General features: G+C 65.1%; 2 protein-coding genes across 2 annotated transcripts; one reads left to right on the forward strand and one right to left on the reverse strand.

The window, feature by feature from the left end:
• Positions 1-199: 199 nt before the first annotated feature.
• Positions 200-1,087, forward strand: EMIHUDRAFT_122105 (hypothetical protein; the record flags this gene model as incomplete). Its single annotated transcript, XM_005791479.1, has 4 exons — positions 200-254; positions 322-569; positions 628-646; positions 998-1,087. Coding segments are annotated over 4 exons (412 nt in total), but the record flags the coding sequence as incomplete, so codon positions are not given.
• Positions 1,088-4,979: 3,892 nt separating this feature from the next.
• On the reverse strand, positions 4,980-6,068 carry EMIHUDRAFT_446855 (hypothetical protein). The gene is made up of 2 exons (XM_005791480.1): positions 5,473-6,068; positions 4,980-5,392 (listed from the first exon to the last, which is right to left on the reverse strand). The coding sequence occupies exons 1-2, from the start codon at positions 6,007-6,009 to the stop codon at positions 5,060-5,062; spliced, it is 870 nt and encodes a 289-aa protein (XP_005791537.1). The 5' UTR covers positions 6,010-6,068; the 3' UTR covers positions 4,980-5,059.
• Positions 6,069-10,509: the final 4,441 nt, after the last annotated feature.

Here is a 10,509-nt window from a genome sequence, read left to right on the forward strand (position 1 = left end):
CTCTACGAGTGGCTCGCACAGCGCGAGAGATCCCCTCCCTCCACCCACCCCCACCACAAACACACACACACACACAGACACACACACACACACACACACACACACACACACACACACACACACACACACACACACCACCTCCACCCCCCAGGACCCGCTACCGCCCTCCTCGACTCGTCCCCCCCCCATCCTCGCACAGGTCCCTCTACCCCACCATGGCCGGCTACCGCCCTCCTCGCCCGGAGCCTCCGCCGGTCCGCCTGCCCAGCCCAGCCGCCCGCCGGACACTCCCCGCGACTCTCCCCACAACGTGTCCCGCAGGTCCGGCTGCCGGTCAAGCTCCCCGACCAGCTGCGCGGGGAGCAGTACGCCTTCGTCACGCTGCCCTACGCCGAGTTCCTCCCCGGCGGGGGCATCACCGACGAGAATGTCGGGTTCGGCTCCCTCTGCCCGCTCCCGGCCGCCGACCGCGCGCCCGCCGAAGACGCGATGGTCCCCGGGCTGGTTGTGTTTTCGCGCCGCGCGCCCGCCATCGCCGCGTGGCTGACGGGCGCCGACCCTCGCGGGAGGTGCGCGGCGGCGGGCGCCCTTCTGTCTCACGGCCGCGCCGCTCTCTCCTTCTCTTAGGCGTCGATCTCGCGTACGTGTGCGGCGCGCTCGAGTCGCGCGAGCTGTTGCTCGAGGTCGGGCGCGGCACGCAGCGCCAGCATCTCGGCGGCATCTCGGCTGCATCTCGGCTGCATCTCGTGGCAGGTCGGGCTAGACACGCAGTACTTGTTCGCGCGGATACGGACGGCGGAGCAGTCGCTCGAGGCGCAGCTGTTTGAGGAGGGCAAGAGCCGCACCGCCGGCCTCCACTTCCTCTCCGTGCAGGCAGAGGCAGAGGAGCGAGACTCATACTGTCCTACCCCTATCCTGCCCCCCCCGCTCGCAGCAAAGGAGTGAGATGCTCGCACGAGAGGGGTGTCACCCCCCCTCCCCCTCCCCCGCTGCGCAGGCCTCTGCCGAGGCAGACGCGCCCGACGGCTTCTGGCTCCTCAAAGACGTCGCCGCGGAGAAGCGCGCCGTCTTCTCGCCGCCCGCGTGAGCAGTGCCTGGCGCAGCTGCCCCCCCCCCCCCCCTCCCCCCCCTTCCGGACTTTCTCTCTCCCTCTCTCCGAGCTCCTCCCCTCCCCCCAACCCCTCCTTCCACCTCTCTCTCCTCTCGCCACGCCGCGCCATTCTCTCCTGCAGCCCTGTGCGGGGCCGCGAGCGGCGAGGGGGGCGAGGAGCGGGGCTCCGGAGGTGTCGCTTTCCCCGATGCACAACAAACAATAAGCCGAACTGCGGCATGTCAGGTGTTGTATCTAGAGAGTCGCGCTGCTGTGGGTCTCGGCGTCGCCCCTTTTTCGAAAGGATGTACCCATGTAGGTCGGGGGGGTGATGACTGATGTTATGGCAAGTGCCAAAGCCTGTGTTCAGTGTTGCCGCGCCGCGCACGCGGTGCCCCCACCCCCCACATACGGCTTTATCCGCCCCCTCCGCAATAGCTCAAAACACGAGACACGTGCCACGATCCACGCGCGCGGGGTGACCCACAGGTTACTCAAGTCGTTACTGTAGGGACGCACAATGAAGGTCCAAGCAAGCGTCCAACCAAGGAGGAAGGAGCTAGGACGTAGGAGGGAGAGGAGCGAGCAGCGAAAAACAACGCATCAACAAGGATCACGCCGGACGCCGCCAAACAAGGCCGACTACACGGTAAGGCATACGGACCTTGCAGAAAACCTTTTCCTTCTAAGCAGGGCTACACAATGACCCTATAGTGTGTGGGTGTTCCTGGCGAGTTGTGATGAGTAGAATTAGACTAGCCAATACTATTTTGAAGTTCATATATGAAAATACCAACTTGCCTATGTGCACGTCTCCGCCGCGGCGGCCCGGAGGCGGCCCGGCGGAGCGGTCAGAGCAGCACTGCGCGGGCCGGCGATCGACTCTCGACTATAGTACGGGCTCTATTGAATGGCCTCAAGGTGCTCTCTAGGGCTGCCCTATTCCGCTCGCCCGGCTACGTCGCCGGGCTTCGAAGGAAAAGGTTTCGCTCGGCACGGCGTCGGAGAGCAAACTTCGACGTTCGTCCTATAGTGGAAGCTGGACGCACGTAGGCAAGTGGCCCATGACCAGGCGGGCTGCTCAGAATCTGGGCCGTCGGCGCTCGCTCTCGCGCTCTTCATAACGGCGTTGCCCCCTCCCTCCCGCGCCGACGTTGGGCAGCCCGACCACGACAACGTCAGCGCCGCTGGCCTGCAACTCGAGGCGCCTTTGAATGAGCACGAGCCGGTGCGCGGCGGCGGCGCGGGTGATGCAGCCCAAGGTGACGGCGACGGCAGAGGGGGCGGCGCCGGCGGCGGAGGAGGCGGCAGCGGCGGCGATGGCCGCGGGGTCGGCCCGCCCGCCTTTGCTGCTGGTGCTGTGGGCATCATCACAGCTCAGCGGCGGTGTGCGACCAGGGCCAGTGGTAGACTTTCGACGCGGTGAGGCTGCTCTCTGAGCAATGACACTAGCAAGAGCATCATGTGTGTCATCGGAGTCACTTGTATTACGATACCACCACGCCGCCACGCTCGCAAGGGCCGCCTAAGCGCCTAAGCACCCTAAGCACCCCCCCGCTTAGGCCGCTTAGGCGCTTAGGCGAGTGACGGCCGGCTGCCCGGGGCCTGGCGTGCCTCCGCCGTGGGCTGAGCGCCCGGGAGAGCCACTCTGCAAGTGGTGTGCGAGCGTGTAGCCTTTAGCGTGCAGTCGGCCACAATCCTAAATGGTGTAATGCGTAATGCTATGGTGCTACCCTGCATGCAAAGTCGCTCCCCCCCAGCGGCCAGCGCCCGAGTGACTAAGTTTACTCGAGTAGCGCTCTAGTAGGGAAGGCCAAGCAACGCCGTGGTAGAAAAGCACGTGGAACCAGCTCATTGCGCCGGCGCCCATAGCCGCAACCGCAGACTCACGCGCCTGCCGTAGCTCATCAGCGGCGCGAGCCACACAGCGCCAGCGGCCACGTGCGCCTCGCTGGCGTTCAGCATCGCGGCAGCCTGCGTCGCAAGCCAGCGATAGGTAGCCAGATCCGCCTCGGCCTTGTGGCTCTTGACTTCGCCTCCGCGGCCAGCAGCTGCTGCTCGCGCCGCCCGGCCTGCGCCCACGCGCGTCGACACAGCGATGCCACGATGGCCCGCCAAGGCCTCGATTCGCTTTGGCTGCCACTGGTTCTCCTCGTTGCCGTGGCCAAGCATGCGACGAGCTCCGCTGCCCCAGCTCCAGATGGAGCCGTCGGCGGTGAGGGCGAGGCTGCGGGTGTCTCCACTCCCGTGGACATGTCTGCGAATCCAGCCGACACAGCAACAACGCACCGCACCGCGAAGGCCTCTATCTTCTTGGGCAGCGGCTGGTTCTGATCGCTGCCGTGGCCCAAGGCTGCGCGACGTCCGGATCTGCCACCGCCCCAGCTCCAAACCGAGCCGTTGGCGGCGATGGCGAGGCTGTGGTGCTCACCAGCCGACGCCGCGATGACACGCTGGGCCACCAAGGCCTCGACCTTCTTAGGCACGACTGGCACGCGCAGGCGCCGTGGCCCAACTGCCCAGAGTATCCAGCGCCCCAGGACCAGATGGCGCCGTCGGCAGCGATGGCCAGGTTGTGGCTCTCTCCAGCCGACACCGCGACGACGCGATGCCCGGCCAAGGCCTCGATCTTCTTCGGCTGCCACTGGGCCTGCTCGTCGCCGTGGCCCAAACGGCCTCGGTTGCCATCGCCCCACGTCACTCACTCCTTAGAACGAACTAAGTAAACTCACCGAGGTTGCCACTCAACCTCCCGGCTCTGGGGGGAGGCGGGGGCCTTAGAGGGTATCCATGCGGGGGGGAGATGGGGTCCCACGGCCCGCCGCAGGCGCCGATTTTTTCGAGACTTTTTTCTTTTTTGCGCATTTTTTACTTGTTTTCAAAGGAATTCGCCGTACTTGCGGCCATGCTATCACGCCTTGCGACAGCCTGTCGGCGCTGCTGACCGTGCCCTGCTGCACAATTGACCACCTGCATAGCTCGCGGCCTTCGTATCCACCATTCAGTGACGACCTGATCGTACGGCCAGTAGGAAGGTGTCCTTCCAGCGCGTGCACGCTTCTGACGCAATGCGCGTCACAAACTGCCTCGGCGACTGGCTGCTGGCACTCTCGAGGCTATGCCTACACAGCCTCGCGCGCATGGGCAGTCAAGAGGGACCATGCACTTTCTCAGGACAGCGCCAGTGCCTCTCCCTTGGACCGGCAAACGTGGTGGTCTCGTGTCACCAATGTGGGACCAGTGCGGCATCGCGCCATCGACAGCTCTGAACTGCGCCTCACCACTGACCGGGAAGGCCGCCAAGTGGGCCAGCACCGGTCACACATTGTGGCAGCAGTCAGCAGTTATCTGATAGCTAGAGCAGCAGCGTCAGGGTCGCAGGGTCGGATCATGTCAAGCCTCTCGCCCGGCCGGCCGCGTGCAGACGTCGGCCTGTCTGCTGTCTGGAGTGATCTGTCGGCGGTCAGTACGACCGATCAGGTCGGAGTTTTCTGATGGTTAGAGGGTCTATCTGTGTGTACTCCTCGAGATCTCTCCAAATCTGCCCTCTGATTAACCTAGCTTAATCGGGAAGTCGGTGCTAATAGAGACTAATAGAGCCGGGGCCCCGTTTCCGCACTGCGGCGCGGCGCACGGTGCCTCCGGGGGCCCCCGCCTCCCCCCAGAGCCTCCCGGAGCTCATGGCAGAGAGTCGGGCGCCACCCAGGCGCCAGGGCCCAGCCCGGGAAAGTGGCAGTCGCCTCTTACGCGACCTGCCTGCGTCAAAGGCCCTCCAGGGCGCCGGTTCACGGCATCACGGGCCAAGGCGGTGCGAGAGAGGTTCACGCCCGGCCGTCGGCCAGGGCCTTTTTGGGTCCTCTGCTTCCCAGTTCCACAGTTCCGCAGCAAAGTGCTGTGATTTCTAATAGTTGTACATGTTGTCCCTATGAATCCCATCTCGTCTCAGACTTCGACCGTTTTATTTATTCCTCACGCCTGCACCAGCGGCGTCTTGCCGGCCGCGATTGCGTCTCGCAGCTTGCGCATCCCGCGCACCCACTTGGTGGGTGCCGACGCCCGCATCTGCGCGTAGCCCGCGACCTCCGGGTGAGGGAGGACGAGCAGCTCGCCGCCGCTCGCCATCGCGTCCAGCGTCGCCTCCGCCACCGCCGCGGGAGAGAGCACGCCCTCGTCGGCGCCTCCTGCCAGCGCGCCTGGCGGCGGCGCCGCCCGAGGGTCCTCCGACGGCAGGCCGACCAGCGAGGTTGCGACGGCCTGCGGGCAGACGCAGTGGACCCGCACGCCTCGGTCTCCGTGGTGCACCTGAGGAGACAGGCAAGAGGTGAGGCAAGAGGTGCTGTGGGAAGGACGAGGACCCGTATTCCGCAGCTAGGGCGCTGCACCGCCAACGAGGCGGCGAAGGCGACCGCCGCAGCCTTCGAGACGGAGTAGCTGGGCGCGCCGACCTGGGTGAGCAGTCCCGCCGCCGAGGCGACCGTGACGAACGACCCGCCCTCCTCTCGCGACTCAAACTCGGGCACAACCGACTCTGCAGCCCACACGTGAGCCAGGCAGTTGATGCTCATCGATCGTTCCCACGACTCGGCCGACTCGCCGACGGCGGAGAAGGCCGTGCCCGCCTCGAGCCCCGATGCCACCCCTGCGTTGCAAACCATGCCGTCGATGCGGCCAAAGGCGGCCCGTGCAGTGGCAATGGCGGCATGCACGCCGTCGCGGGTCGAGACGTCAGCGGCAATGGGCAGAGCTCGAAAGGACTGCGACTCAGCAGCCGCCTCGGCCGCAGCAGCCGCACGCAATGGCGGGACCACGTCGATGAGAGCGACTCCGGCAGCTCCGCGCTGAGCGAGGCCGACTGCGATCGCACGGCCGATGCCACGGCCGGCGCCCGTCACGACGTGGTAGGATGAAGCGAAGTTCATCACTGGCTTGCCGTCGTCCCTGGGATGCCGCCCGCCGCTCTTCGAGCGCAGGGTCTTTGGGTTCGACGGGTGTGCCACCTGCGAGGCGGTCCGGAGCCAGGGGCACCAGGGGCCTTTTCGGCACCAGGAGGCGTGCGAACGGCACCAGGGGCGTGGTGGAACGCGCCTTGACGGAGCAGGAGGCGCCCGCGACTGGCATCACTTTCGTTATCGGGTCCTTGTGCAGCTTGCACAGCTCAAACGAGCCCACCATCATCAGCTCAAAGGCGACGCAGTCGGCCGCGCGCTCGGCACCTTTGGCGGCACTGGTTTGGGCGTGAGTTCCCACCGCTCATCGTACGAGCCCTTGTTGCCACCAGCGGTGCGGCAAGCGCCGCCGAACAGGTCGTACGTAATGCACATGCGCATGTGCATGTGAATCCTTCGTCGGGTGAAGCCGCCGTTCACACGTAGACGACTGCGAGTCGACGTCACGCCCCGGGAAGCTCCTCACGCAGCTCCCGACCCGACTGCGGAGTGCGCTATGCATCAGGAGTCGAGCCAGCCTCTGATGAGCTGGTCGTTCCCTCTTTGCATGGACTTCAAGTGAGCTCCTCTCTGAGGTGTGCGGCGCATAGCACGGTCGGCCGAACCTGACCGAACACAGGAACCCTACGCCACGGTGATGGCATGAAAAGTCGACCCACGGGAGGGTGCGGACAAGGGCCTCCTGCTGATCCGCTGCCTCATCCTCGAGGATTCAGGCGCCTTACCATGAACACAACACACCAAGTCCAAGAGAGCAACGCACACAGAGCAGCGCGACCGGAGGCAGGACTGGGGCAGGAATGGCGAGAGAGTGATGCTACCGAGGAATAGTGAGAGAGTGAAACTGAAATAAGACAATGGGCTTGCCCATCCCGGAGTGGTTCGACCCCACACAAACCCGGAGGGGTGATGGGATGCTGTCGCGGCGGTCTCAGGCCCAGTGAGGTAGTGCGCCAGACTATCCCAGATCCTGCTGAACAAGCTCCTCTTGTAGCTCGATCGGTCACACCGCCATCGCCGTCGGGGAGAGGGGGGACGACACTGCCTCGGCAGCGTGCACCTACCTCGATCCTGTACCGTGTTTGTTATGACCCCCCCCAATGAACACACCAGTGAGGGAGGGCGAGACGATCGAGGGGTCCCGTACCATGCGGAATCGACCCTATCCAGTGCTCAAGTGCTCAAGAGAGTGAACACGGTAACAGCCCAGTAGGTAGGTAGGTAGGTAGGAATGGCGGGAGAGCGACGATCTCGATATGCATTCACGCGTGAAGGCATCTGATCCACGAGCACAGGAATTTCTCTGAGATGTGTGGCCGCACGCTGGGGGCGGGGAAAACGTCTTCCCCCGAGATTTCCCGATGGGCGTTCATTATGACCCGATTGTTACAATGCCATTGAGCCCCGAATCCTGGCCCCAAGTCTGGCTGCAGATCGGTCGTCCTCACTGCTCGACACACGATGGGCTCCCTCGCCTCGGCTCGTAGTATCACGGTGGGATGGCTGGTGATGCAGCCCGCTCTTGTGCACGGCGCGTGCAACGGGTTCTGCGCCAAGCCCAAGACCGCCTGGAGTAAGAAGTGCAACTGGGAGGGCTGCGGTGACTGCACGGAATGCTCCGCACCCGTTCCCTCGCCACCACCCTCGCCAGCACCGTCGCTATCTAGCACATGCAAAGACCACTGTGCCTTAAACTCAAAGATTTGGTCGACGAAATGCAACTGGGAAGGCTGCGGAGGCTGCGCAGAGTGCACCGTCACGCACTCGCCATCGCCAGCCCCCGCACCTGGAGCCGGGCCCTGCAAGAATTACTGCGACAGAAAGACCACCCCATGGCGTACGGGAGACGGTGACAAATGCAGCTGGAACGGCTGTGCGGGCTGCAAAGAGTGCTTGGTTTCTCCCTCGCCGCCACCGCCAAATCCGCCAAGCCCAAGGCCGCCGCCACGCCAGTGCGAGAACCACTGCGCCAAGAAGGACATCTACATCGGAAGCAATTTCTGCTCTTGGAACGGCTGTGGTGCCTGCCTGGAGTGCTTCCCGTCGCCACGGCTATCCTTGTCGCCGCCACCGCTCTCAACCCCTCCGCTGCCACCGCCCCGGCCCAGCCCACCTCCGCCCAGCCCCCCCCCGCCAAGCCCACCTCCACCCACGTGGCCGCCTCCGTCCACGCCGCCGCCACCGCCCTCATCCCCTCCGCTGCCACCGCCCCGGCCCGGCCCACCTCCTCCCAGCCCCCGCCCGTCAAGCCCACCTCCACCCACCCCACCGCCCTCGCTTCCACTTACGCCACCTCATCCTCCCTTGCCCCTCATGCCACCGCCAGCGCCACCTCCACCCACGCCGCCGCCACCATCCCCTCCGCCACCCTCGCCACCGCCACCACCGTCGCCCTCGCCCCTCCCCCCGCAACCAGCCCCTCCGCCGCCGTCGCCGCCGCCGCCGTCCCCTCCGCCGCCGTCGCCACCACCTCCGTCCCCTCCACCACCCTCACCGTCGCCCCCACCCTCGCCGCCGCCGCCGCCGCCGCCGCCGCCGCCGCCGCCGCCGCCGCCACCCTTGAAGTGTGAGAACCACTGCGCCAAGAAGGACATCTACATCGGAAGCAATTTCTGCTCTTGGACGGGCTGTGGTGCCTGCCTGGAGTGCTTCCCGTCGCCCCCATCTCCTCCGCCCTCGCCACCACCTCCTGAGCCGGTCCATAGGTGAGCTGGGGTGGGCCTGGGATTAATGAGACGGTCGAGGAACGCAATTACGACATACCGCGCCTCCCCATTGATTTTAGTTTACGGAGTTGTGTTTCTGCTCGAGCGCCGCGCGCGTATGGCCGCCGGCGCGGCGAAATCTGGGACGAGCCCATGTTACGAGCCCTGACCAGGCGCGCGAATGAGCCTTCTCGTATTCCGCACCTTTTGATATCTCTCGCCATCTATCTCTCGCCAGTCTATCTCTCGACATCTATCGCCCTCATCTACCAACCACCCAGTCACAAAGGGTAGACTGGCTCCAGGTGCGGCTTAGCGTCGGCTTGCGACTGAGTTTGGTTACATCCCAAAGGGCAAGCCCGGCCAGAAAAGCGAGCACTACATCACCTTCACGAACTACATCCTCGGCCCGGCGATCGAGCAGCTGACGGGCGAGTGGCCCATCTTTAACCCAACAACAAACCTAAAGCCGATGTATGCATGTAGGAAGGTGAAGAACAGCCAGGCTCGGACTGGACACCAACGCGGTATGGGTGGACGCGAGACAGATGACCCACGCTACAGAACCCCTAACCAGCTGGAGCCCGAACCCAACAACCACAGGGTTCCGGCTCCTATCCAGACAGGCGAGGGGGTCTGTTGACCACGGTGACACCCTATGCAATAGGTAGGTAGGTCCGGTTTTGACCGCCCCAGAGGGCCCTACAACAGGTGGTAGGTACCCCCTATTTTCGTCTTTTTTCGCTTCGCTGCGCGGCCTGGGGATAGGTAGGTAGGTAGGGCGTTTTGGCGCGAGTCATGGTGCACAGACCCCCTAGAGCTCTATCTGGGTGGAGCGGAACCCAGGCGTGTGTGTCTCGCGCCTTGCGGGGGGGGGAGCGGAAAGGAGGGGAACCTCTTCCCAAGAGCACCACTCTTGGAGCGCCGCCACTACCACCCAGAGCGCTGCAAGCAGCGCCGGGCAATGACGGCTTACCGCCCACCCAGCCCCCCTCCGCACACCCCGGCAGCCAATGTGTGACGGCTCGAACCCGCTAAGCCACCCCGCAAGCGGGATGGCCCGCCACTCGAACCCGCAAGCGGGCGTACGAACCGCGAGCGGCTCGCACTCGTGACACGCAGGCGTCCGACAGACGGCGCCGGGGCTAGGCGACCGCACACTACCCGCTGACGAGCGCTCGCGGAACAGGTCCGCGGCGCCCGTCAGGGGCGTGCGCGAGATAGGGCTCGGAGCCCTTTTCTGTGAGCAGGGATTCCCTCCCGGCGGGGGTTGTGGCGGAGAGCCGGCATGGGAATCGCCGGCCCCCACCCAGGGGGTGCCCCTGCCAGGCGCCGCAAGCGGTGCCCGGCAGGGGCGGGATCCCCACCCCGAGGGGTGGGGGCGGGGTCGGGGTCCAACGTGACCCGGCCCATCGCCTCGGCAAGGTCTTCGACGCTAAATGCCGCCACGCCGCTCGAAGATAGCTCGCTAGTTGTGCGTTCTCCCCCGGGCGGGAATTCTCCCCGTCGCACACGCCATCGCGTACTCGCTGTCCGTTCGGAGGGCCGTAGCCTTCGGTCATATGCATATCACGAGCATGGCATTCTCGTCGCTTATGCCAGGTAGGTAGGTAGGTAGAAAGGTGAAGAACAGCCAGGCTCGGACTGGACACCAACGCGGTATGGGTGGACGCTAGACAGGGGTCCCGTACCACGCGGAATCGACCCTATCCAGTGCTCAAGTGCTCAAAGATGATGACATATTATGCCGTCCCTCCGGCGTCGGGTT

Source organism: Emiliania huxleyi, assembly GCF_000372725.1.
Source record: "Emiliania huxleyi CCMP1516 unplaced genomic scaffold EMIHUscaffold_1124, whole genome shotgun sequence".
Classification (NCBI taxonomy): domain Eukaryota; phylum Haptophyta; order Isochrysidales; family Noelaerhabdaceae; genus Emiliania; species Emiliania huxleyi.